At 54.8% G+C, this 27,196-nt stretch overlaps 1 protein-coding gene across 4 annotated transcripts in view; it reads left to right on the forward strand.

The window, feature by feature from the left end:
• TNRC18 (trinucleotide repeat containing 18) overlaps positions 1–27,196 on the forward strand; it is a 54,272-nt gene that overhangs the window by 2,960 nt on the left and 24,116 nt on the right. Inside the window, exons 2-12 of one of the 4 annotated variants that reach the window (XM_085074505.1) lie at positions 13,488–13,613; positions 14,038–15,843; positions 18,965–19,067; positions 19,458–19,663; positions 19,840–19,986; positions 20,513–20,697; positions 21,460–21,883; positions 22,385–23,332; positions 23,980–24,155; positions 24,862–24,998; positions 25,475–25,603. In XM_085074505.1, the coding sequence (XP_084930631.1) occupies positions 13,488–13,613; positions 14,038–15,843; positions 18,965–19,067; positions 19,458–19,663; positions 19,840–19,986; positions 20,513–20,697; positions 21,460–21,883; positions 22,385–23,332; positions 23,980–24,155; positions 24,862–24,998; positions 25,475–25,603 (4,387 nt within the window). The remainder of the gene's footprint in view (positions 1–13,487; positions 13,614–14,037; positions 15,844–18,964; positions 19,068–19,457; positions 19,664–19,839; positions 19,987–20,512; positions 20,698–21,459; positions 21,884–22,384; positions 23,333–23,979; positions 24,156–24,861; positions 24,999–25,474; positions 25,604–27,196) is intronic. The other 3 variants (XM_085074508.1, XM_085074507.1, XM_085074509.1) reach the window with 3 other exon arrangements.

Genomic DNA, 27,196 nt, shown 5'->3' on the forward strand with positions numbered 1-27,196 from the left:
TTCCCTGTCCCCCCTGTGCTCTTGGGCATCGCTGTCTCCCCATCCTTGAGGAGGGCAGAGGGGTGCTCCTGAAGGGCTTTGCGGAGGGATAGTGGAAGAAAGGAGACTGTTTGCAATGGAATTTCGTGCCTGGAGCTTGCTGGGAAGACCTTGCGTAAAAAATAGCTGCAATCGGTGGAATGAGGCAGCTGAGTCCAGTAAAGCAAGGGCTCGCTCTGCTCTGCAGCAGCTCAAAATATGGGGGTTTATCATTTTGCTCCTTCCTTATCCCACTGTCTTTGGGTCCTGGTCTCGGCTCCATCCCAGAGGAGCATGTTGTTCTTGGCAGACTCTGTGTTTTGGGGGAGGTGGAAGAGGCTCCCTTAGAGGCGATTGCGAAGGGCTGCTCTGGGACCGCGTCCCTGCCAGGCAGCAGCGGGGCTGTGTGTGAGCGAGGATCATCCGCATCCAAAAAAAGGGCTGTCTGAGTTTAAAATAATATTAATAGTAAGTAATAAAAATGGGCTTTTTGCTGTGTGCTGAGGCACCCTTTTTTTGAGCGGGGGGCTGCAGGAATAGATCTGTGTTTTTATAAAAGGATGCTCAGCCTCGTCCATTAAAATATGCTTCAGAAACACTTTTCAGTGCCCGGGAGAAGGGACACACCACTCTGAGCAGGGCTGACTGTGTTAAATCCAGCTCCAGTGCAGTGGCTGGAAGGAAAGTGGCCAGACGGAGGGGAGAGATTTTGGTTTCCCTGCTTTCCTACTTCGCATTAGCATGTGCATTCAAATGCAGGGATTTAAGGCAGATTGGAGACCGTCCTTGCTTCCAGGCCTGCTGTGCCCGGGGAGAAGTTTTCCAGACAGCTGGGCCAGGTAGGAGCATAGGAAAAGAAATAAAAATACCCTTCCCCCCAGGACAGCGCTGCTGTGCCAGCAAAATCCCGCTGTAGCCATCCTTATAATGGCAAAATGGTGCTTCTGCTGAGCCCGCAGATTTTGCAGGAGGGCCTTGCTATCGGCAGTGCAAGTGGAAGCACAATTCGCTCATCAAACTGCATCCATGCTAAACTCACTTTGCTGATAGAGAGACCGGGATAGCGCGGATTGGGCACCGGAGCGATCCGTGCTCTGCTCCTCCGCATTGCCTGGAGCGCGATGGCTCCCGGACCAGCGGCGGGATTTTGCCTGTGGTTTGGCGCAGCTCTTTTTGGTCACGTTTTGATGCTGCAAGGAAAATACCATCGGTGCTTAATGGCCCTTGAAATCGCGGTTCCCCCTTCCCTGCCCGCCCAGGGGGTGGTGCGAGGGGCTGAGCGCTGGGGGCTCTTTGGAGCACGGGCTCGGTGTAACACCGGCAGGAATGTGGACCGGCTTGAGACCTGCCAGGGTGATGCTTCCCCTCCCTTGGGGCCCTGGTGAAATGAGATGCTTTTTGAGACGTGTTTTCAGGCAGAGCAGGGAGTGTGCCTGTGCCTGTGAGGCTCGGGGAGGTGGTGCTGGCCTGCACCGGGCAGGGATGTTGTGCTCGGTCCCGGCACACTCTGCTCTTCACACCCGGCATCCCCGGGGGTGGAGGAAGCACTCAGCCATGGAGCGATGTCCCTGCAGCTCTCTCGGGCTGCCGGCCAACTGGTAGGCTGTGAGGAAGGCAGGAGCAGTCTCTAGGCTGAAATGGTGGTGGAAAAGGGACTTGTGCATTTTTGTGAGTCTCCCACCGTGAGCTCCTGTGTTTCTCTGCTGTCGCAGTGATTTTTCCCAAGGTCCTGGTGCGTTGTGGAGTGGCATCTCCATCCTTCAGGAGCAGTGGGAAGCACTGTCCACCCTGTGCTGCAGCCTCTGTTGAAGTGCCCATCCCAAGCAGTGGGAGCTGGTGGGGATGTTGGGCTTGGAATATGGACAAGAGCCCAAGGGCCAACGTGATGACGTAAACTTGCTCAGAGCAAGGTCCTGCGGGATCCTCTGCTGTGTGAGGGCTTTCAACACCTTCCCAGGTGAATGGGCAGGAGTCTGTCCCTGCCTCTGGTACACAAGGCTGGTAAAGGTGTCATTTGTTAGTGTGGTTTCTAGCAGCCTTTCTCCCACTTGGAGCGAGCCTTGCCTCCTACCCAGTACAGAGTCTCCTTGGTGGGGTTGGAAAACTGCGGGTCCCATCCCTGACTGATGGTGTGCCAGAGAAAATCTGATCTGGAGGGTGAGCTGGCACTAGAAATCCTAGCCGGGGGTGGCATGGGGCACTGGGCAGGTCCCTGGTGTTGGGGACAAGCTTCTGCTCTTTCCCAGCACAGCAGCTGTTGGAGAAATGGAAATTGCTGGGAGTTAATCTCGCTGCAGACGTGGTTAGCAGAGCAGGGCTTTCGTAAGGGAAATTTTAGATCTCCTTCCTAGGATAACCCAGGGTAAAGCTGAAATTAGTTTATAATTATATAGTAAATAACCCCCCATCTTGTCATTTCACCATCTTCTGATGAATATGGAAATGAACATTGTTAAGGGGAATTAACGTCATTATGGCAGCCTTCCAGGTGAGCGCCTTGCGGTTCGGCCGCGGCTGCGACGGGCGTGAGGGTGTCGGATCACCTCCCCGAGCTGGGGTTAGCGCCCGACGAGTCCAAACAAGGCCCCGTGTGTTTTCACCATGTACTAAACTGGTCCAGTTAAAGCTCCGGGCGGGAGGTGGTGCAGGGAATCGGGGCCAGCCTGGCATGTGCTGACACGAAGGCTGCCGTGCCGGGACGAGGAGATGTTGGTCTGGGTTAGGTAACACGATCCAGCATCGCCCGCTCGAGGTGCTGAGGACAAGGGAGTGCTTTGTTCAGCCTCGCTGCTGAAACGGAGAGCATGGTGTGCCCTGAACAACCTGAAAATGCAGGCGGGGTGGAGAAGCCGAGGGCAGCCCCGAAATCCCTGCCTGTTAGAGCCGTGTGCAGCTGCATAGCCCCTCGCCTGGCTTTTGCAGTTGGGGATGCTCTTTAAAAAGCAAAGTTTGGGAGGGGACTGCTCCGGCGTGGCTGCCTCACCCTCGCCACGAGGATTTGGCACTTTCCTTCTCCCCATGTTTGCTCCCATCCCCGCGTTTCTGGCTGGCTTTGCTCCGGGATGGCACAGCTGGATGTCTGCAGGCATCGCGACGCACCCACCGACGCCGTCCCTCTCTGCTGTTTATTTGCTTTGCTTATTGTTCGCTTCTCCCCAGCTCTTAAACACCAAGGGGATGGCAACCACACAGCCCCATTCCCGTGGGCGCTGGCTGGGGGACGCGTGGCAGGAGCCCCCGATCCGGCAGCGCCGCGGCAGTGACAGTTGGGCTCGCTCCCCACGCCGCCAGGATCAGCTGTTGGGTGCACAATATGCTCCCGTTTTCCTCTCCAGCTGTTGCCGCTGACGGTTATGGGAAGCGAAAGGTAGTTGAGAGTTTGGCATCGCTAAATCAGGGAAGTGATGGGCGGAAAGGAGGGGCCGAGGGGGGGCTCAGTGTGTCTGAGGCTGGGTTTTGTTTAAATCCAGCCAGACTTGAAATAGTGGCAAAAGGATTGAAGTGACCTTGGGAATAAATTTTATTGCCAGCGTAGCAGTGGCCAAAGAGCCATTTTGAGGGAGCTGGATGCAGGCAGGCAAGCCAAACATGGTGGGCTCGGAGCAAGGGAAGGAGGGAATTCAGGAGGGAACATGCCTTTTTAGAGGAATAACTTAAGTTTTAGGGCACTCAGCCCTGTTTCTCTGGAACTGTATCCCCGGCAACTTGTGCAAGGTTGCGCTTGCTTCTGTCTCCATCCATCTTAGCCTGATGCATCCCTGTCAGCAAAAAGCCCTTTTTGCCTTCTGCGATTGGATGTATTGCCCCTGACTCCCGTCATGCCCCCATCCCTTCTCATCAGAATTCCCCATGGCTTGAATATGTTTTTAACACATTTGTTTTAATTGCTTTTAATTAAAAAAAAATTTAAAATAATAATGGCAGTGGCCATTGTTCTGGGGAGGAAGAGTTTCAGAGGGATTGGGCTCTGTGCTGCTCGCAGGCAGTGCCGGTCGCTGTGTGTGGATGAAATCGCTCCCGTGTTATCACAGCACAGTGTGTGTCATCCTGGTGTTTGTGTCCTGGTCTGCTGGGTGTGGGGACATCCCACATGCCGTGTCACACGCAAGCCAAGCGGATAATGCTCCAGCGAGTAGAGATCCGGGCGGGTGAGTAAAGAAGGGTGCAGGCACCTTGCTGGGGTGCTGCTGGAAGCTCCAGCTCCGCTCGGATGGGCAGGCACACTGTGCTGGGCTCCTGGAGTGTGCAGCGTGCCGGGGTTTCCCTTTGCAATCCCAGCACTGCAGCGGGGCTTTCTCCCTAATGAGATTAGTGACACAAAGCGGCAATTCTTCTGCTACTTTTAATGGATGTTCGGGGTTTGTGTGGGATCGGAAATTCCTACTTTCATCAGATGAGCCCTCTCTGTGACTATTTTGTGGACAGATCTTCCTTTTCTCGGCTTCAGGACTGACAGTCATATTGGCATAAGTGTTTTAGGCTTTCCCCCCCTGCCCCCCTCTGCTGCCTGTTCTCCCTAGCCCTGGACGTGGTGGATTTTATATTCTGTCCTGCTTTGAATCTTGCTCCCAGCCCAAGCCGCTTCCATCTTGAGGAGGACGCGAAAGCTCGGTGGCCTTCCCTGGACACATTAAAAGCAGCTGGGAGGAGGGAGAAATGCAAAAGTTACTCTTGAACTGTTCTTACAAGTGCTCCTTGGTCTCCCTAGTTGAGATGTGCAAGCACATACATGTGTGTAAATACATATCTAGGGCACCTATGTAGTGCCTCACCTGATGGAGGGCTGGCTGTCCCTGCCTGGTGTCATCGGGGCCAGCTTGGCAATTTGTCAAGAGCCCAAGGGCTGTGCTTCAATTTGAATACAGATTTGCATAATTCATCAGGAATTAAACCACACTGCCATAATATTTGCCTCTGCGTTTATCTCCCATTATTGGCAGCAGGGAGGTGTGGGGTCCTGGGTGTTTGCCAGCTGTAGATACCCCTTTGCTTCATGGCTCAGTGCTTTTTGGTGCAGAAGAGGTGGTGTGGGGTGATGTTCAGGAGGGTGTGGGAAGGGCAGGAGCCTCTGGAAGGAAAAAACCCGAGCATGGAGTCAAGAGGAGAGGCTAGGCAGAGACTGAGCTTTTGAGCCTGGTTTCCTAAGGAAAAGAGTCTTACAAGACCGTGATCTGTGCATGGATCCCTTTCTTCCACCCCCAGATGTCTGCAGCCCATTGCTGAATTTTTCCCAGGGTGGTTTGGGTCCCTGCAGATGCTGTTTAAGTGCTGGCTCCGGGAGAGGCATGTGTTCACTCCTGTGGCACCCAGAGCAGTACATGTGGGAGCATCCAGCTTCACCCTGAGCTTATTGTGTCCTGGCCATCCTGTATCCAAGGGGAATCATGAAGCCCGAGCTGATGAATGTGTTTGGGTCATTGGCAATGTCCTTGCTGCAGCCCTGGGGTGTTTCTCGAAGCTGCTCCCCTCTTGCTGCTGCCCCCGTGTTGTGCTCAGTGACTGCTGAGCCCCGAGGCATTGGTGATGTGGTGCCCAGATCTGATCGTGGGGCTGTGCCTCAGTTTCCCCTTGCAGTGCCACCCCCTTTGCGAGGCACCCTGAGAGGTGCTGAGCCACGGCAGCCGCTTTGCAGACAAGAGGGTTTAAAATAAGCAGCGACGGAGGCTGCGTCTCCCGGGCTTTGAGTCATCCCAGCTCGTGCTGACTGAGCCTGGCAGGAGCCTGGGAGGCAAAACAAACCCTCATGCAGCTGCCACCTCCCCGCCAGATGTTAGTGGTGGGGTGACTGGTTGAGTTTCAGTTGTGGACCTAGCAGCGGAGCAGATGGAGCTGCTGTGGGGAGATGCCACCTCTCTGGTGGCTGTGGTGAAACCCTGGTGGAACTGGTGGCTTGGGGCAGTCCCATGTTTGGGGACTTGCAGTTGGGCCATCTGGAGGAAGGGGTGAGATGCGCAGCCCTGGTCTGGCACTGTCCATACCTGGGTTTGCAGGATGGGGGGTGCTGGGGCTCCTTCCTGGCTTTGGGCATGGTGGGGACCGTTCTGGCCGTGAGCTGTCACTGTGCTGGACAGGAGGAACCCAGTGATCCCACAGTGAACCCCCACCCACTCCCCCATGCAGAGGGAAGGCAGTGAGTGTCCACGGCCAGCGATGGGAAGCAGAGGAGAGGAGCAGACAGGTGACATTTACCTTTCCGTGGGCACCCGGTGTGTGTCCAGGGCTGCTGCTGCCCATCACACAGCGGTGTTTAATTTCTCAATGGGAGGGCAGGGAGATGATGCTGCACAGTCCCATTTAACCTGCTGGTGACCTGATCTTAAGTCATTGTGGCTGAAAATAGACCGTGTTCCCTCCAGGGCACGGCTAATGGTGCTGGGAAAGCTGGGATCTCTCTTTGAAGGCTGATTTAATTGCTGCTGGCAGGCACTCGGTGCAGGTGATGTGGGGACCAGCGCCGGTGCCATCCCACAATAACCTCCCCCAGCGAGCTCCTGTAGCTCTCCTGGCTCTGGCAGCGAGGGGTAACGAGCTCTTTTCTAATGAAGGCACGGGACAGTGTGTGGGTGGTGCTGGGTTAAATGTGCGGGCAGGGCTCGGGGAGGGGGGGCTCACTTGTTTGTATTGTCTTCTGCACTGAGTTTGGGTGATTTAAAAAAATAAGGAATTTTAAGAAAATGGGATGGGTTAAATTTCTGTGCTTAGGAAGGAGGGGGTGCACCTGTACCCAGTGTGTGCACCCAGTGCTGGGAGCAGTCAGCCTTAGCACCCGTGTGCTGGACACCAGCAGCTGAAGAATCTTCAGCATGATGAAGGGTAAACCAGAGCAAAGACATTTTAATGCTGTCCTAGAAAATCAGGAGAGGAAGGCGAGACTGCAATCTAGCAGCCAGGTTCTGCATTCCTGGGGATTCTGCTAATCAGTTTGAGAGTTTAAATTACTATTTTTTCAATTTCCATACAGCATTTTAGTCAATGTGAAGCTGAAGACCCCACTGAGTCACTCCTTGCTATTTGAGGAGAGCTGTGTGGTTGCGTAGTGAGAGCCTGGAGGTTTGGGTGGACCCCTGTTGGGGTGTCAGGTTTAATTATGCCAGCGGAAAAGGAGAGACATCCGACGTGGTGGGGGATTTCAGGCTGGGGGCATGTGGGAGAAGCTTCTGCTGTAGCAGCTGGCAGTGACCCAGGAGAGTTGACACTGGTTTGAGTGTCAGGATTAGCGTGGGACAGGATGGGTGCTTCCCAGATCCTGTGTTTCAGGCTGAGTGGACCGGCTGCACGTCATGTCAAGAGTCCCACTGGGATGGTTTCCATCCTGGCCTGTCCAGCGTGAGGAAAAGCCACCTTCACTCTGCCAGAGCGATTCGTGCCCCCACCCGGGTGGCTTCTTGCTGTCCCCATGGAGATGCTGTTAATGGAGAGTTGGTGGGTGACCTTGTGGGGGATCTTCAGGGTGTCCTGTTGGTGTCCTTTTCCTGAGGCATTGGCGTAACTTGGATTGTCTTTGTTTTGTTGCATGGCGGAAACTGAGTCTGCAGGACATTGGGGCAAAACCAGACATGAGTAGAAGTCCCTTGAGCCCTTCCAGCCACTTCCCATTTTCAACTCCTCCACCATCTCCAGGCTGTTGGGACTGCTCCAGCTCCTGAGTGAGGAGGGGGTGAGCAGCAGGGCTCAGCCTGATGATATTTATTTCCATGGAATCAGGGAACCCCCCATGCCCTGTGCTCACAGCCTGCCCTTCAGTGTCTTGTGGATGTGGGGGGCTGGTGATTCACCACGAGGGTGGCATGGCAGGAAAATCATGGCATGTTATCAGCACGGGGGGAATGGCTGCGGGAGGGCTGGTCGGAAACCCGGTAGGAGCGTGCAGTGTTCTTGTGCTGACGCAGCTGCGAGCAATAGTAAATATTGAGCAAGAGCCACTTAAAAATAAAGCAGCCTGGACACAGAGTCCCACGTGGAATAAAATAAAATTAAAGGAAACAACAGAGAGCTGTGCTGAGCTGGAGGGAGAACTCGCCTTGGCTTTTAAGGTAGTGATTTTTGCAGCTGAAGGAAAGCGGCACGGCGCTGTTCAAGCCAGCGAAGGCCGGGAGTGTGGACCCCCTGCCGGAGGATGCTGTCTCCGAGCTCGCCAGGGCCCTTAGAAGATTAAATGGGGAGTTAAATTGCCCTGGCTGTTCTGGATCCCGGGGATGGGATCGAAGGCTTTCAGGGGATGCAGAGAATTGAGGTTGTAAATTAGGCCTTTGAAGCAACTGCCAGTCCCGTGGCATGGGGTGTAAATATGGCTTTTGGGGCGGGAAGTGGTGGGTTGTGACAGCAGCTTGGGGCTGACAGGGACAGGGATAGGGACAGGCTGCCGCTGGAGTCCAGGCACATCTGATCCACGGGCTTTGGTTTCAGCCCAGCATGTTCAGGGGCTCGTATCGCTGGTGTCTCGTGCATGGCACAGAGTCAAAGCAGCTCCGGTGCCTCGGGTGTCACTGGAGCTGCCCTGGCAGGCAGGGGAGGAGGTGGCAAAGATTTACACTGTCAGCACTCCGGGCTTGCAGCTGTTTGCAGCCATAAATGTGTGCACGAGGAATAGCTGTGGCCGTGCCTCGCCGAGCTGCGCGGGGCAGAGATGGGGAGCTGTGTGCTGGAGGGAGAGCCCTGGAAGAGTCTTCCCCGGGAATCTGCTGCTTCTGCAGAGAGAGGATCAGGGATGCACCGATGACACTGAGCACAGGCAGCTGGTGTGGTGTCTGTCCGGCCGGTGGTGGGAGGGTACTTGCTGTGCTTGGACCTTCCCTGCTTTCCTCCCCTCCCTCCCTGCCGGGGAGGACGTAAGCGTTTATCCAGCTGTTTGTGGTGTGGACTGTTGTCCCAGTTGGCTGCCTGTGAGGCACTGTGAGCTGGACTGGGGAAGAGGTGATTGTGCTCCCGGCCAAGGGCGGCTGCAGCTCCTGCTCCATGCTGTGCCCAGCAGCCAGCTGAGAATCAGGCTGCAAATCTCCCTTGAGTGCCCAGAGTTGAAAACATCCCATGGAAATAAACCCAAAGCCTCGCTGCTGTGTTTCCCAGCCCTGCTGGGCTCACATTGGAGGGTTCAAGGGACCAGGCTTTTCAGCTTGGACCCTTCTGTGGCCACAGCCCCTTGCAGAGCACTGCTTGGTGCCAGCCTGAGTCCTGTCCATGTGTCTGTCCATCCCTGCCCGGGGAGGATGGGGCGAGATGCCGGCAGTTGGAGATATTTCATAAGTGGCAGAAACGTGTAACGGGCAGATGGGGCTGATGGGGGAGAGTTACTTCACTTTTCCTGGGGTGCTGGAGGTTGCTGGTCTTCCGGTGCCAGGGCTGTGGCTTCTCAGGCAAGCATGGCTCGTGCCCAGGGTTTAGCTTCAGGGTGTGCTTTGCAGCCAGCATCGCATGTGGAGCAGTGTCCATGGGGGGAGTGCGTTCAGTTCCAGTATGTTGCCTCCAGCATGTCCTCCTCCTGTCTGGCTCTTTCACAACGCAGGCTTGGCTGACTTGTCCAGTTGGGATTGAATTTTAGGCTTGAGGTTTTGGGGGGCCGAGCTGGAGAGAGCCTCACAGGTTTAAAACTCCGGGTGACCAGTGGCAGCCCGCTCTGCTGCAGGCATGGCCGCTCGCCCTCCTTCCTCACCTCTGCCTGGCAGTGCTTTCTGTCTGCTCCCTCCTCACAAGGGCCTTTGGCAAGCCCCAAGTGGGCTGAGCATATGGGGTCTGTTTCCCTCACACTTCCCCCAGCGTGACCTCCTGCCTCCAGACGTTTGGTGTGTGGTTTGTGCGGTCGCTGGTATCTCATCTCCTCATCGGTCACATCCCCTCTCGGTGGTGAGTCACCCCAGGCCATACCTCTTCCCCTGAACCCGTGCCGTTTTGGAGAGCTGAGCAAAGATGAAGAAGATGTTTTCAAGTGGGCTGACACATCTGCACCCGCCAAGTTCCTCTAATAACAGCCCTTGGTGATTTATGTCTCAATTGTGCAAAGCAGGTATGTTTTATAATCTTGGAACCGGGAAGGAGGAGGACAGGTGTGCTCATCTACTGGAGCTTCACAGGGGTTGCATTTTGGCTGCTGGCTATAGGGATAAGGTGGCTTGAGGGATGATCTCTGTGCCCTAAACCCTTTTACCCTCAGAGCTGGGCTACTTTGGATCATGTGTGTCCATGCTGGCATGAGATTAATGTTGGTGGTGCCTTTTCCAGGCAGTTAGAGGCCGAGCTAATGGGCACACGCGTGTGTTTGGCGTGGTGTAACTTGGCAGGGAAGGGGGGCACAGCCAGCCTGGGCTTGGCAGTGTTGCCAACTCGCACCTCCCTGCCTGTGCTGTGGTGCCAGACCGCCTCTGGGCAAGCAATTGGCTGGAGGAGCGTGGCTCAGCCTGCCGAGACCTGTCGGCGTGTCCCTGGGCAAAGCGGATCTTGTGCTGGTTCAGCATACACTCTGGCCCCAGGCAGATGGAGATGGTTGTGGTTTCCCCTTTTCCCCTCCCTTTCTCCTGGCAGAAGCCCATGGTTGGGGTGAGCTGTGCGTTGCTCACTGCGGTAGAGTTTCTCCCCTTGGCATCGCTTTCTGGCACGGAGATCCAAGGAGGGAGCGACTCACCCGCGGCCGCCTCCTGTGAGTGCAGCTCCTCAGCACATGGAGGAGCAGCTTCACCTCCAGGTCCTGCCCAGGGCACCAGGGCAGCAGGTTTTGGGCTGCGTGTGAGTCTTATGCCAGCCCGTCAGCGTGCCTGCTGGAGGGCTGTACGGAGGAAGGGATGCTCTGGCAGTGCCTCGAGGTTGGATTTGCATTGGGTTCATCCCCAGGAAGGCTGTGGTTCAGATTCCTCCTCTGTGCTCCAGCTCTGGTTCCTGGCAGGGAACAAGCCAGGTAAATACATCCTAGGAAGCTTCACCAGGCACTTTGCAAGGGAAAACAGTGTCACTGGTAGAGCTGAGGCTGGGGTTCAAGTGCTTCTCTGGGTTTGCTGCTGGTCAGCTGCATGATGTGCCAAGTCATTGCACCTGTCTGTGCCTCAGTTTCTCCACCTGCAAAGCTTTGGAATGTGCTTGGAGCTCCTGTGCTGAGCTTATGCCTCTCCAAGGAGTAGCGCTGCTGCCATGGACTTGTGGGAGTCCCTGGGAAGAGCTGCGTGATGTGAGGTGGCTTTGGGGCTTGGCTGGTGGCATCAGCTCAGTTCTGGTGCTGTTTCCCAGCTGGCATGGTGACACTGCCCTGCAAGGGTTCTCAACCTGTCCATCTGAACCTGATGCTTCCCACTCCTCCTCCTGCATCTCCGAGCTGGGGCTGGGTTGCTGTAGCAGGATGTGGTCATGCTGACTGGGGAGGAAGCCCCAGAACATTTGGGGCTGGGGCTGAACCTGTGTTATCCCAGGGCAGGATATGATGCCACAAGCTGGGAGCTGCCCTAGTAGGACCAGGGATATAACTGGTACCAAAATGCCTCTTTGGGTACCAGCAGCTTAAGCTGTGTGCAGGTGTCCCTGTGCTGGATGGCAGTGCAGGAGTGTGTCCCTTCCCTGGAGCTCTGCAGGTGGCTTCATGTCCTTGCACTGTGTGCAGGTGGGGACATGCCATGGGCGTCTGTGCAGTGGTGTCTGCAGCATGGGATGTGTCTCCCCATGATCCCTGTGCCGGTGTTTCCGCATGCTGGAGCAGCTGCAGCTGGGATTGACCTCTGCCTGGGAGAAGGGGCTCACGTGGGGACATCTGCGGCCGGAGGCTCCGGGCTGGTGTGGCATGGGGTGCTCAGGGGGGTTTGCCGTGCTGCAACCATGTGCTCTGCCAGATGGGACTCGAGTTCCCTCAGAAATGTGTTGCTCCTGCTCCAGATGCTGGCTCGTTGCCAGCCCAGTCGTGCTGGAACAGTGACGGTGACATGGCCAAGGCAAACACGCCATGGGAGTGGAGCTTCTCACAACTAAGCCACAACAACCCACCACTAAGGGGTGGGTGCTCCTGGGTTCTACCCAGCTCTGTCCAGCTCTGGAGTAAGAAAAGGTGTTTGGAAATGCTTCAGTGTGGAGGTTTTGGGGTTACCAAGGAGAAGCGTGAACATGTGCGCACACTTCTCTCCTTCGCAGCACCACGCTCAAGGTTAAACAGCAGGTTTTACCTGCTGGGAATGAGCTCGGTGTTGAACTGCTCGGGCACAGCAGCTCCCTGGGTCCTGCTGCTGGAGGGAGGGTTGGCGTGTGCGGGTGATGCCGCTGGGATCTGTCGGGCGATGGATGAGGGCCAGGAGCTGTGCGGAGCACCGCGTCGGTGAGGCACATATGCCGGGATGCAAACATGTACGCGAAAGAGATCCTGGCTGTCTAAATAATGTGAAATATTGACTAGCTCTCGCAGATGGTGCTCCACGTGCAGCTTCGGGGACTGAACTTCTCTGTCTCCCGTTGGGTTTTGTTGTGATGTTGTTTTGAGCCAGTTGGATACTGGACTCTTGACAGACTTGTTGCCTGGTTGCTTTCAGAGGGATCGGTGAATTTTGGGGACATTGGTTGTTAATGGAGGCTGAGGGGAAGGGAGGAGGGTTGCAGAGGGCTTGATTGGCTCCTTCAGATCCTCCTGATGGCTTTTACTCAGTTTTTAAATTATGGCACGGACTGGGATGCTGGTTCTGGCGGAGGGCTGGGTTTGTAGTGCTGCGCGGGTGTCGTTTGGTGGCAGTGTTGGAGAGGAATTGCTGCCTGTAGCCAACAGTGTGTGTTATTACCACTATTACGGTGATTGTATTCGCTGAGGAAATGCTGATGGGGACGATTTGCATGAGGGTATTGCTGGGGCCCCAGTGTCCAGGACATCCAGACCACTGGCAGTAGGGTCATGGGGACATGCTGCTTTCATATCAGCTCGTGGATAGTTGTCACACTTTGTCCTGTTTTATCTCCCTCTGGGATAAGATGCTGGATTTGGAATCATGAAACTGCTTTTCATGAGCTGCTCTGGAGAATGCTCTCATGTTTTCCCAAAGCCTGTACCCAGTGCTGGGCATCTGCAGCAGGGATGAGCTGTGTTGGCAAAGCTGTGATGGCAGGAAGGTCTTATCACAGCTCTGGAAGCACACTGGGGAGTGCCCTCACCCATAGGTCACTGTACTTGTGATAAAACAGCTTATTAGCCAGGAGGTTTGGTCACTGAGCCTTCAGGTGTCAGGCTCTGCTCAGGAAGCAGCACGCTCCATTTGCTGCAGAGTTGGAGCCCCACAGAGGTGCCCAGGGTGAGCTGGGGGACCTGCAGTGGGGGGTCAGTACCCAAAGTGGGGTCCCAGAGCAGTGGTCCCTGCCTTGGGCTGTGTGTGCTGTGTGTCACTGCATGCGTCCCCGCCGCCGCTCCTGGCGTGTGAGGGACCGACAGCCACAACAGTCTGTGCTCCTGCAGGGCTCGTTCCAAGGCAGCGTGCTGCTTGGGATAAAACGTGTTTCCCTCTTCTGTTTCCCATTTTCTGCAGGCTTTTCCCATCTGCCTAACGGTCTCTACCCATCGTACATTCCCCTGAGCCACCTTGAACCTCCCAGTGCTGGCAGTCCGCTCCTGGCCCAGCTGGGACAGCACAGCCTCTTTGAGTCACAGAAAGGTGAGTCTGGGACCTTGTGTGCCATTCCCACCAGTCACCCCTGGGTACTCACCCTGTCCTTTGGGCTTGTGTGGCTGCTGGAGCTGCTGGATGCTGGAGTGCTGGGGGTGAAGAGCAGGAACCCCTTGGGGTGATCATCCAGGGATATTTCCCAGGCTGAGCAGTACACAAGTTTTGGATGTGGCTGTGGTGTAGGAAAGCTGTCTGAGTCTGTCCTTGAAGAGACCCTGTGGGCATCAGAGACAGGGTTGTCCTGATATGGAGGAACCATATGGCATCTCATATGGAGGAACCTGCTTGGTCCTCTCTGCCCTGAGACATCCTTGAAACCCATTCCTTCATGGTTTACCAGGTCTCCCCTGTCTCTGTGTAGGACTGAAGGTGTTGGAGGCCTGTGATAATTTTAGTTGCTTTTACTCTGCAGATGGATTCTACCTGTCCAGCCATGCAGGCCAGTCCGCTTTGCACCCACAGCCTCCCCTCTCAAGGACCGTGGGCAGCCACACGTCGAGCACTTTGCTCCGGGAAAAGGACCTTGGGCAGCTGCACAAGAGCTCGAAAGAAGGCCTGAAAGACCCCGGTGGGAAGGAGCGGGCGTGCCGGAGCGATCTGTCGCTGCCCTTTGCCAAGAAGGAGAGCAAGCCGAAGGAGGAGCCCCGACCCCGCAGCGTGGTCGACCTCACACAGGACACCAAGCCCGACAGCGACCGGAAAGTGAGCGTGGTGGAGAAGGCGGTGAAGGTCGGCGAGCGTCTCTCACCGTTCCTGGCCGAGCACATGCCAAATCGGGGCGCAGGCAGTGGGGAACCCAAGTCCAAGAACCCACTGCAGAGCTCTTCCCTCAGCAACTGCAACGGCGGCGGGGACCCCATGCTGAAGGTCCTGGGTGCCGAGCAGGACCGCTGTGCCAAGGATCCCGCTCGGCACGATGAGAACATGAGGCCTTCTGCGCATGCCCACGCGGAGCGGCTGAAGCGGGGGGAGCCCCTCCTGCCCTCCATGGGCGCTTTGCACGTCTCCTGTAGCTGTCCATCCCCGCACCCCTCGCAGACGGGGAAGATGACGCCGGCCACAACATTCCCTCCGCAGCCCGTCCATTCCAGCATGTACACCATCTTCCCACCGGCCAAGGAGCTGGGGAGGGAGCACAAAGTCATCGCCCCCACCTTCGTGCCTTCGGTCGAAGCCTACGACGAGAGGAGTGGGCCCATCCAAATCGCCTCGCAGGCCCGCGACAACAAGGGGAAGGACAAGGACGTCGGCAAGGTGGGGGTGCTGCAGTCACCCACGGAGCGGTGCCTTGCAGATGCCTCCCGCACACTCTTGTCCCAGGACTTTTCTTGTCACAGTGATGCCAAAAGGATGGAGGTTCTGAGAGAGAAGGGTTCGGTGATCAGGACGAACTCCATGGCACTGAAGAGACAGGTCACTTCAGAGCCCTTCCTCAACCGGCCGGGGCTGGGCTCTCCGGAGAGCAGGGAGTTCCTGGCCTCCAAGGATTTGCTGAAGCCAAGTCCGGAGGCAGAGCATCGCCCCTGCGAGCGGGACCGCTTCCAGCGATCCAGCTCCAAAGAAGCAGCAAAGGTCTATGGCACTTTGGACTCTTCCCGGCAGCACCTGGACCACGGTCAGCTGAAACCGCCGGAGCAGAAGTGGAAGCCCTTTGAGATGGGCAACTTTGCCACCACGCAGATGGCAGTGCTGGCTGCGCAGCACAACCACGTCAGCCGGGTGGAGGAGGAAGCCAAGAAGGTCTACCTTGACCCCAGCGGTTTGCCGCGGTCCTCGGTGGTGGGCTCACGGGGCGCCGCGGACGTCCTGCACCCCACCTCGCACGGCGAAGGCTCGGCCATGCAGAGCCTCATCAAGTACAGCGGCAGCTTTGCTAAGGAGACGGCGTCCCGGCAGAGCTGCGGCAAGAAGAGCCCTTTTGGGGGTTTGGGCAATGTGAAGTTGGACTCTGCACAGCTGGGAGCCTCCAAGGTGCAGCAGCTGCTGCTGCAGCAGCCAGCGAAGCAGTTAAAGAGGGACCCTGAGAGACCTGAGAGTGCCAAATCCTTCGGCCGTGAGAGCATTGGCTCCCAGGGCGAGGTGGAGGTGAGGCACTTGCCTGTTGGCATTGCTGTGGCTGTGGCCCGGCAGAAGGACAACAGCAGCAGCAGCAGCAGCAGCAAACTGGGGCCCAGCGTGGCAGACCGAGATCGCTCACTGTCTCTCAGCAGCATCAAAGGTAGGTTCCCTAGGGCTTGTCTCAGGGCTTCCCTGGAGGATCTGTCCCCTGGGAAGGGCAGCCACCCAGTGCAGGCTGTGTGCCATGAACTGAGTTTGGCATCTTCAGCTGCCTTTGCCTCCCTTGCCAGCCAAGGATATGTTGTAAACCACAGTGGGAAGCAAGACCCCCTGTGCAAGAGGCAGTCAGTCCCCTGTCCCTGCTTCCATCCGCTATGGCCACCTCTGAGGACAATTCTGCTCCATGAGTTTGATCCGTTAGCAAAGGGAGCCGACAGAGAAACCTCTCAAACCACCTTTGTGCTGGTGTTGTAATCTCACGGTTTTGATTTAAGCCATGGTGCTGGCAGGAGGGGGATGGCTCCAGAGAGATTTTGGTTCTCTGCTTGGCTTGTGTAGTGAGATAACACCGGGGGGCTGCCCGGCACGGGGCTCTGCTGTGCCAAGGAGCGATGCCAAAGCGAGCGGCTGGCGAGCAATGGTTGGCTTTCCATTTCTAGCCCTTGCCTTCCCCATTTTTCTGCCTTTGCCCCCCTCTCCCAAAGCTCAATGGACAGAACCAGTTTCCCTGAGGCAGCAGCCCCTCTCCCCATTCCCATCGCCTCCCAGTGCCCTCCCCACAGCCAGGCGGGAGCCGGCCGAGGCCCTCGTGGGCAGCACAGGGAGCTGTTTGTTCAGCCGTTCAATCGTCCCAGACGCTCCCAGCTTGCGTTAAATGTAATTTACTGAGCCGAACTAAAAGGCTGCAAACAAGGGTTGAATTCTGGCAGGCCTCTGGGCTCGTTGCTAAGTGATGCAGTTGGCTTTCAGACAGAAAACAAGACTGCTTTTCTCCTCCTCTCGCCCCCCAAATGCTGCCCCCCCTTTGTGTGCCAGGAGATATTCGTCTAATAACATTAGCTTGCTTGCGCTGAGTGGACGGTGCTTGAATGTTTAGACCTTTTAAGAAGGAGAAAGCAGGCTTTAGTTGGCTAATCTGTAGTATTTGGCAAGTAAAATGCAAGTATTTAGTACCGGGCATTGGTTGTCAAGGGAACGGACCTAAGCCTTTCCTCCATGCATATCTGATTGAATTTTTCTATGCAGTCCGTGCGTCATGTTCATATATATAGACAGAATGATCATTCACTGTCTGGACAATCATCGTTCTGTCCAGAAAAGGGACTGTCCTGTTGGTGGGATGGAGGTTGGGCGGGAATTAGAGCTCCTTCAGTGTGTGTGTTTGGACGAGGGTGAAAAAAGCGATGATAAACTCGTCTGGAAATAATGGAGCGCAAGGAGTGTAGATGGGAGAGGGAGAAGATGATAAAATAACAAAATAAGGAGAAGCGATGATAAAATAACAAAATAACACATTTCTAATGAAGGTACAAATGGGGCTAGGGGTCAACTCACCTTATGCTAAGGAAGGGAGGGAGGCTGTGAGCTCTCCAAGGGCTTGCTCCATATTACTGACACGAAAGAGACAGCTGGGCATTGACTGGGGAAAAGAAATAGGAAAAGGGGCTCCAAAGGGGGAAAACCTGGGCTAGGGTGTGGAAAGGGAATGCTGGCAGAGAGGCAGAGGAGGATGTTTGGGCTCCAGAGGGATTTGTGAGCCCTTTTGCCTTGGAGGTTGGATAATAAAAGTGACCAGTGGAGGCTGTGTGGGACACCATTCAGTGAGTCAAGGAGGGGCTGGTTGGGGACAGCCACTGCATGCGGTGTCCTGGCAGGCTGTGAGGGAGATGTGGTGACCCTGGAAAGTCCTTTGAGAGGGAGAGCTGTGTGCCAGGTTTTAAAGCATCTTTGTTTTCTGCCTGGAGCCCATGGAAGGAGCCTTGGGGAAAGGAGGTGGGAGAGATGTTGTCTTGTTCCTGGATTCCTTCTGACAGTAAAAGCTGAGGGAATTGGACACTTGACAGCAAAAAATCCATGGACTGTCCAGGTTTGTGGAAATACACACTAGAGCTCTCCTTGCAAAGACTGCCTGTCAGCAGAATAGACTTGATGTTCCGAAATGCTTTCCCTTGTGCCAAACCATATCCAGACAGGAGAGAGAGGACCCTGGGAAGGGCTGCTGGGGTGCAGTCCTGCAAGGCTAAGTGCTTGCTGCAAGCAGGGCTAGGGTTTAGGGGTGGATTGTATCACCAGAGCATAGTGTGGAGAGGGGCAACAGGAAATTGTGTGAAAAATGATTATGCAAGAAAGAAGTTAGGGGAAAAAAATAGGGAAAAACAAGTTTAAAGTTAGACAGCTGGGGTAAAGACCTTGGATAAAAAGAAGGATGGCCCCAATACCTGGTCCTGGCAGAGCCAAGCGAGGCTGTGCTGCTCACTCCTGAGAAGGTGCCTCCTAACCTCTCGCAGATGCAGCTGTTACCATGCCAGGCTGTATTTTCAAGAGCTGTTCTGATTGTGGACAAGTGGTTTCTCCAGCCAAACATCCAGCCCCCCCTTTTTGGATTCCTGCCCTCATCTACCATATGTGTCCCTGCCTCATCAGACCCTTTCTTGTTGCATGTCTCGGGGGGGATGCAGATTTCTGCTAATGGGTTGAATTGCAGAGTGGAGCATGCTGGTTTTGTGAAGGTCTGTATTGTTGGTTTTGCCTGTTGCAGAAGGACAGGGATTCAGAGCATTCTCAGTACTCCCAGACTGTTTTATAAGATCACAAGGTGCTTCAGAAGATGGAGAGATAAAATCCTTCCCCTTGCTGAGACGTATTAAGCAGGACTGTGTGGTTTGATGCAGGACTTAGCTGCATCTCGGCTCTTTTTGGAATGGGAAATCTGCCACTGTCCTTCAGCACAGTGGTCCCTTTGGTCCTTTTGCTCCCAAGTGGGTGGCTGTGCTGTCCTGGGAGACCAACCTGGCCTGGCAAGTAGTGCCTTCATGTCTTAGAGACATGAACCTCAGGAAATGTGTGCTTGTGTGCTACCTGGAGTATATTCCTTTAGTGAGAATATCTTGATCACAAAGAGAGCCTTGCCTAGTCTTTCAGGATTTGAACCTGGAACATGCTTGGGGACACTGGTGTTTAGCTATACTGGCTCCCAGATACTGCTTCTCCATTCCCAGCTGAGAGGGGACAGCTTTTTCCAGGCTGTTTCCCCTGTCTCATGGTGCTGGGGTTTCTCATAGGGCACGGACGGTCCGAAGATGACTGTGGGGATGAGAGGAGCCGCCACCGGGACAGCCACCTCCTGGCAGGGCGCTTGGAGCGGGATCAGGAGAAGCTGCTCAGGTGAGGGTTGGAGCAAGGTGAGGTCTCTTGCTATAGTGTCACAAGCTGAGTTCAGGGACAACCTGTCCAGAGAGGAGAAAGGATTGCATCCATCCTGGTGTCGTGCTGGTGCCAGACTTGCTGGTGTGAAGAGGGATGCTGAGTGGTGTACATGGGTCTGTAGGCAGATCCTGAGTCCTCAGCAGAGCAATCCTAATAGACAGCTGCAAATCCATGCCTGCTCCGAAGGGATGGAGAGATGGGATGTTTTATTCTAAACATGACACCTCCATCACAGTTCTCCTGGAGTGACTGACCCTGGTTTGCAAACACACATTTTGCAGGCTGGTCCTGTGCTCTTCCATCACTCAGACCCTCTCTCACTCTCTCTCTTTTCTCCTCAATCCCCAGAGAAAGCAAGGAGCTGGCAGATTTTGCCCGAATACACCCCTCCAGCTGTGCCACGAACGGTTTGAACTCCAACCTCATGGTGACAGGAGGCCCAGCCCTGGCGGGCTCTGGGCGCTGGTCTGCAGACCCAGCTTCGCACTTGGCAGCCCACCCCTGGCTCCCCAGGACAGGGAGCCCCTCCATGTGGCTGGCTGGCCATCCCTACGGTGAGTGCCCTGGGGGAACAGTGTCCAGGGGGTGTCCACACTGATGAAATCCAGGGAAAAGTTGCTACAGCCCAGTGAGCACAGGGAAAAGAGAAGGAGGCATTTCAGATGACTTCTCATGTGAGTAGAAGCTGCCTGCATCCCCTGGGTTGTGACTTTGGTGTTTTTTCTTCCAGGACTCGGTCACCCTTCCCTGCACCAGGGCATGACTCCAGGCTTCCCCCCTGCCATGGGGGGAGCTCTCCCTTCCGCCTACCAGTTTGCCAGAGACCCACAGTCAGGGCAGCTTGTTGTGATCCCCAGTGAGCACTTGCCACACTTTGGTAAGGATGTGAGCATGTCCCTGAGGACCATTCTTTGACACCTGTGGGGACAAAGACTTTGGAGAGGGCCAGAGTGGGGCATACATACCTGTGGGGACCAGCAGCCGCAGCTGCAGGGAGGGTGTGAGTGGACCTCTCATTAGGTGTGTTCTGGAGCTGGGAGCATGTAATCCTTAGCAGTGGCTCTTCATCCCCTGAAGGATCCTGAAGAGTTTGAGTCCTTGGTTAGGAGAATCTAGGCTCAGCCATGGAGAGTCACAAAAGAGCCTGTGCTAGCCACAAAACCAAGGGTGCCTGGAGAGCAAAGCAAGTCCAAGGGCCCTAGGGGACAGAGTGGTGGGATTGGGGCTGCTGAGGGGAACACAGCATGCTTTCTCCTCTGATTTCTGGTTTCATTTCTGCATAACCCAGGGTTTGGCATCCCCTGCCCTCTGGGACTATAGAGACCATTACCCTGAGTGATCCTGACTCATTTATCCATCTTTACCCTGCTGCCTCCCTGACTGTATCTCTGCTCATTCCACAGCAGAGCTGATGGATCGGGCACCCCCCCTGTGGCCCGCTATGTATCCCCCGACCAGGAGCTCCCTCCAGCATGCTCACCAGCTCCAGCTCCTCTCCCATCAGCAGCTGCTGCGGCAGCACGAGCTGTACATCCTGCAGCAGCAAGCAGCCCACGCCATGGAGCTGCAGAGGAGTGCCCAGCTCGTGGTATGTTTTCAAGAGCTTCTTGTTTGGGCGTGAAACGAGCCTGAAGTTGGATTGTCTGGGGAGAAAATGCAGCTGTGCCTGTGTGGCAAGTGTGTCTCAAGGGTATGGATGCATTGAGTGATCCTGCCCTGGTCCCTGGGAAATGAAGCATTTGGTGTATCCTGCAGTTAGAATGGGTTTTGGAGGGGTTTGGCATAGAGCCATTGAGCAGTGTTGTCAGGAGAGCTCCCCAGCAGCAGTGTGACCTGGATTCCTTCCCTAGGGATGTCTCTGTATAGCTGAGTGGTTTCATCCCTGGTCACTTCCAAACCAACCTCCTGAGCAGCTCAGAGAAGCAGCTGCAGGACTTGCAGCAGTCACATTGGCTCCTGTAGGCAGCTCACATTCATGAAAAGGTTTTGGAAGTCATGAGTTTTCATTTGGATGTTTTACACCCATTCATTTTTATAGTAGTCCTCTGGTTTTCAGACTTCATTTTACACGTGGGCTTGCTAGGCTGGAGGCTTGGAGATAGAAATGGTTTGCTTTGGATGCAAGTGAAAGCTGAGATATCTTTCTCATGATTTCTGGAGCTGGGAATTTGTAAAGAAGCTGTTGTAGATCACTGTCACCCTCTGTCAGATTGGTCTTCCAATGGTCTTGCACTGGGGAACGAGTGTTTTACTCCAGTGCATGTTTGGTAAGACCACGTTTTGGTCTTCCTTGGTGGTAGATCAGTGCTGCTTTCCAGATGTGCTGAGTTTTGCTCTGCTCTTGTCACAGGAGAGATTGAAGGCAAATGAGCAGCGTGTGGATATGGAAGAGAAGGTGACAAAACGGAGCCTGGACAGTGCCAAATCAGGCCTTTCCTCCTCTGCCCCGGGACTGGTGCACCGAAAACCACCTGTGCTGTCTCCCAGCGCCTCCACATCCTACAGCAAGGCTGTGAGTCCACCTCCCCTCTCTCCCAGGGCCTCACCCGTGTCTGTGCTCAAAGCTGAGGTGATCCAAAAGATGGAGGAGCCACCTTCGCAGCCAGCCTACTCCTACCCCGCCACCCCCAGCTCCCATCCTTCCAGCCCACCCCCCGCCTCTCCACCCCCTGCCCCTGCCATCCCTCCAAAGGAAGAGGCACCCGAGACTGTGGAGAAGAAAGACCTGGAGCTGGAAAAAGAGGCTGCTGGTCCATATCAGGCCTTGTTCCCAGGTAAGAGAGCCCTGCTTTGGCAGAGTCCCGTTGTGTTTGTGCCTACCTCCCTTTTTCTCCCCGACTCTTTCCTGCTTCTGTCCCTTCCCCTAGGGAAAACCACACAGCTCCTCTAAAAGGCAGGGGAGAGGGAAAGGAGCAGGGATGGTGTGATGGACGGGGATTGATGCTGGGGTGCCTGGGGGCTGTAGGCTCTCTTCTTCCCTTGGGCCGAGCCTGGGTTGGTTCCTCCAGGGCTGGAGTCCTAGTGGGAGAGGATGCAAGAGGCAGATCTCTTTCCAGTTGCAGGAAAGTGCTGGAAAGGTGCAGAAGGGACCTCTGGGGTGCTGCTGCCTGTGGCAGCTTGGTCAGGAGAGAGGTATCCAAAGCAGCTATTGCTTGAGGACAGCAAGAGACCAGAGATGATGGAAGCAAAGGGAAGCCAGCTCTGTGCCTTAGGGAAAGAGAAGGTGCTTTGGAGACTCAGCCATTACACAGCCTGTCCCTTCTGATATCTTGCAGAGATCCCCCCTGGATATCCATTCCAGTCCCTGCCTCCCTCCTTTGGAAGACACTATCCCTACCTCCTCCAGCCCCCTGCAGCATCTGATGCAGATGGCCTGGCTCCTGACGTCCCACTGCCTGCTGAGGGCTCTGAGCACATGGAGCTTTCCTCAGAGGTCAAACCCATCCACCTGTCTCCGTCCAAAATCCTAGAGCCCATCCCAGCAGCAGCAGAAGAGGAATCCTTGGAAGAGAGGGTGAAATCAGAGGTGCAGATGGAGGAAAGCCAAGAAGGTATCTGTGAGCAGGACATGGGGACTCTGAGCATCACCACCTCCGCAGCCGTCCCAGTGCAGAACGTGGACAATTGCAATCTCCTCTTACATCAAGGCGAAGCCCTGGGTGCTATGGAGCAGGACCAGGAAGACCTCCAGAGCTGCCCACCTCCTTACCAGGTTGTGGCCTGTCCTGCAGAAGCAGAGGCTGAGGCAGAGAGCGGTAGTGGAGCAGAAACCTGCTCCATGCACATGGACTATGACGGTTTGCTCGTGCATGCGGAGAACGGGCCGCCGGAGATGGACTTGACGCCCCAGCAGGAAGAAGCCTCTGTAGCCATGGATCTGCAGAGCACCGATGTGCCCCGGGCGAGGGAGTTTCCCAGCCTGCCTCCCGAGGAGGGGGAGCAGGGGACAGAGATCCCTACCTATCCAGAAGAGGCAATCACTTGCCAAATCCCAGATCTGGACATCAAGCCGGGTGACCCCCTGGCTGGGATGAATGCTTTGGTGGCTGCTACAGAAATGCCTCAGGCTTGTTCCTTGTTGACTACCACCACTGTCACTCCACCCCAGATGAAAGTGGAGGTGTTAACTGACCCGACCCTGGAGCACTCCTTCCTCCAAGGAATCACTTTGCTGAGTGAAATTGCAGAGATGGAGCTGGAGAAACGGAAGCAAGAAATGCAGAGTAAGTTCTGAGTGTGGAGTCTGGTCAACTTTAAGCCGTGTTGGGTCTCCCAGCATATAGTCCCTGTGCTCTCCATGTGCGCAGAGGAGCAGAATCACAGCTGGGATCTCTTGCAGCCTCAGCCAGACAGCAAGAGAACATTGCCCTGGATTGTAGGAGTGGCTGGTACTTCAGATGGGGTTGGAGCAGGGTTTTTGTTGTAGCAGGCTGAGCTACGTGTGGCTTTTGTACTGCTCTCCCTTCCAAAGGCCCTCGCCATGTCTAGACAGTTTGTGGTATGCGTAGCGGAAACGGAACCCCAGTTGCCGAGAGCTGCCAGGGTAACACCCTTCTGGCAGGCACTGAGTCCACAGTCTGTTGGGGTTTGGCACCAGAGGCCCCAGTAGCTCCAGATGATGCTTTCCAAGAGTTTGGCATGTCCTGAAAAGAATCTCACCTTCCAGTAACTTCCTGAGGTGAGAAGTGATGGGAACTGCCAGTTACACCATAGCTGAGTACAAGAGGACATCTCAAGTGGGGGCCAAGGGTATTTGGGGGGCTCTTTGAGCAGCCATGGTCCAGAAAGGACCATCAGCCCCTCCTTGTGCTTGTTGGAGAAGCAGTCTTGGAATGTACACTTCTGTAGCTTTTTTTTCTGTCTTTCCCAGCAGGTCCAGAGAGTTTCCCTGTCCGGCCAACACTGGAGAGTTTGCTGGCTGCCAGCACCCACATGCTCATGGAAGTACTTTCCACCCCCTTTATGGAAAGTCTGAAAACCATCCGGCTGCCTCGAGAGCTGAATCCCAACAAAAAGTACAGCTGGATGCAGAAGAAAGATGAACCAGTAAGTAGCTCTTAGTGTGGCTGAGCCTGGAAAGCCCCAGTGGATCCACTCACACAACTCACTGTCCCAACCCCAGTTTGGGGGCTCCTGCTGGCTTGTGCTGCCCCTCTGCATTCAGCAGAATGAGCTGCTGCTTCCCTCATGTTGCATTCCTGGCTGCACAGGAGTCAGTGGGCTGCAATTTAGGTTCTTCCCTTCTTTGTGAATCAAGGTTCAGCAGGACCCTTGGCAGCCCTGGAAGTGGTGTTTTAATATGAAGCTAGAGGAACTTGTGTGTTACTGTTTTGGCTGGAAGATAAATAAAGATAGTGGCAGGAGGGCTTTGCCTTGTTCTTGTTTAATTTGCTGACTCTTCCCCATGGAAGAGACTGACAAATTATTTTGTAAACAGCAAGTAAGTATTCCAAAATAGGATATATTGTGATTGGTCTTTTTGAACAAAGTAAAAGAGCATTTTATCCTGCAGGTTCTTCTCCAGGGCTGCAGTCCCTTAAAGCAGGTGCCATCCCGTGCATAAGCCACAGAACATCTTTGCTCTGCTTGTTTTCTTGGGTACCACCTTGGGGCTGTGCTGATGGGCAAGGGGTCTCTGCTCCCCTGTCAGCAGGGAGGGCTTCCTGCCAGGCTGCACACCTTGGCCATTGCCAGGGCACCCTGTGTGCACCCCCTGGACCTGTCCTGACCCTCTCTTGCCTCCCCACTCCAGATGTACTCCATCAAATCAGCCATTGAGAACATGGATGCCATGGAGCTGGACTACAGGATGAGGCTGGCAGAGCTGCAGCGGCGCTACAAGGAGAAGCAGAGGGAGCTGGTGAAGCTGCAGCGCCGCAGGGACTCCGAGTAAGTCACAGGCTGCTCACCCAATCTTGTTTTTTTCCAGCTGGGCACTTTCACTGCCTCTCGGCCTGGGAGAGAAAACTGCCCTCCATCCCTCCCTGCCTCCTCTCCTGTCCTCTCCTCCTGGTACATCCCACCAGAGCTTTGCACAGCACACTCCTAGGCTATGTGACACAACAGCCTGGTAACAGGTGACTGCAGCTGGGAGACTGTGTTAGAGACAACCTTGGCTTCAGCAGCTCAGTTTAGCATTTTGGTGGCAGGCGAAGGTTCTGGGTTGGCTCCCGTTCTTGCTTGCTTTCTTTTAATTATTTTCCCTTTTTCTTCTTTTTGGACTTATTTTCTTTATTTTTTTCCCTGTTTATTTTGCTTTTTTGGTTGCAAAATTTGCTTTTGCCTTTTTTTTTATTTCCTTTGCTTTTTTTTTTTCTTTTTTTTCGTTGCCTTGGTTAACAGTGAAGCGTGTGGTTTTTTTAAAGGGAAAAGCATGACGAGAAAAGTAGAAGCTTGGCGAGAAGAGGCCCTGGAAGGCCCAGGAAGAGGAAACTTGGATCAAGCGCTCTGTCACCCATTAAGGAGAGAGGGAAGAGTGACAGCAAGAGTGGAAAGTAAGGCTGGAATTTGGGGAAGATGGGAAACATGGCAGGGTCTCTGTGCCAGGGTCTGACTTGGGGAGAGCATCTCAGATGCAGTGGGGGCTCGTTGTGGTGGCAGGCTGGCCGCTGGCTGCAGTGATGGAAACGCGTGCATTTAATGTGAGTGTGTCCTTACAGTGGGAATGCAGGGCCAGTGTCCTCCCTCCCCACGGGTAGAGCACGTGTCTGGTGTTGGGTGCAGGTAGGACAGGTGGAGTTGAGCAGCTGTGAGGTGATACGGCTGGCAGGGAGCTGTAGGTGAGTTTTTGGAGTCGGGGAGTGTGTCCTCGTGTGTTTTCAGGAGAGAAGGTGGTGCAGGCGGGTGTTGTAGAGCCAATCGCAGGGATGTTGTTGTCAAAAATGGGAAGGACAGGGCTATTCCATGTTATTAACTTTGTAGGAACTTTCTACTGTTTCTTCTGTCTTCCTCTGTATTCCCTGAATCAGTGGGAGTTGGTTTCACCTGACCTCTCTCTTTCAAGCATCAGGATCATTTTCTACTCTGCTTTTTTCCCTTTGCAAATCCAGCTGCTCTTGTTTGGGTGCCTGGATCTCACCACTGTTGGCCATCTACCCTATCATAGATGACCTCTCCAATGGGAAAGCATTTCCAAGCTGCCTCCTTGTGTGCTCCATATTTTTGCAAATGTCCTTTTCAAGACTGCAAATCAGATTCAGGTGCCCAGCTCCCACTGACCAATGCTTCTGAAAATCTATCCTCTCGGTGGCTCTGTGTTTTGCTCTTCATATTTGGGTTGCTGGACAGGCTGGAGGCATCCAGAGGTGGCTGGAGTTTTGCATGTGTGGGTGAGTGGAGGTGTTGTGTGTGCATGAGCTTGGATCACGGGAATGCTGGAGCAGGCTGCCATGGGAGATGGAGGTGCAGCCTCAGCCAGAGTCCAGGGCCTGAGGTGTTGGTTTAGCTGTCTGTGCAGGTCAGCAGAGAGGATAGAGGGGAGGGGAGATGCCTGGAAGCTGAGGAGGCTGCCCTGTGTTAGTGGCTTTATGGTGGTGGTCTGACCAGCAGGCTTAGTGTAAAGGAAGCAGCAGCATATGAGAGCCTGAAATGGAAGCTTGGTAAGAATCTTGAGGTGTTGACTGAGCATCCATCAGATAGTTACTGGAGATGGCTGGGGAGCCGGGAAACGTGCTTATAGTCTCACCTACTTTATTTTTTATTTTATTTTCTTATTTTTTTACCTTCTCCTCCCCCTCCTCAAATCCCAAAGCAAGTCCAATGACATAGATCACAAATGATTCTCAGGAGGGGCCAGACTTGGAGTCTGGAATGAGCTAGTCCTTGCAGCACCTTCGTCCCTTCCTGTGACCCCACGTGGCACTTCTTGCCACCTCCTTGCTCATACCTGAGCAACCAAAATAAGTGTCTGGGCCGTGAGGCACCTCCCTGGGCCTCAGGAGTCTCTCTCTGCACCTATAGAGTCCACGGAAGTAGAAGTGGGAAAAGACCTTAAGGGCCAACTCAGCTGTCAGTCCTTCCTTTTGCTGCTCTGTACCAAATCGGGCACTTTTTGGTGGCTGTTATCAAGATACCAAGCACTTCCTTTT

The sequence above is a fragment of the Lichenostomus cassidix genome, chromosome 14, assembly GCF_008360975.1.
Source record: "Lichenostomus cassidix isolate B80296 chromosome 14, HeHo_3.0, whole genome shotgun sequence".
In the NCBI taxonomy this organism is placed as follows: Eukaryota; Metazoa; Chordata; class Aves; order Passeriformes; family Meliphagidae; genus Lichenostomus; species Lichenostomus cassidix.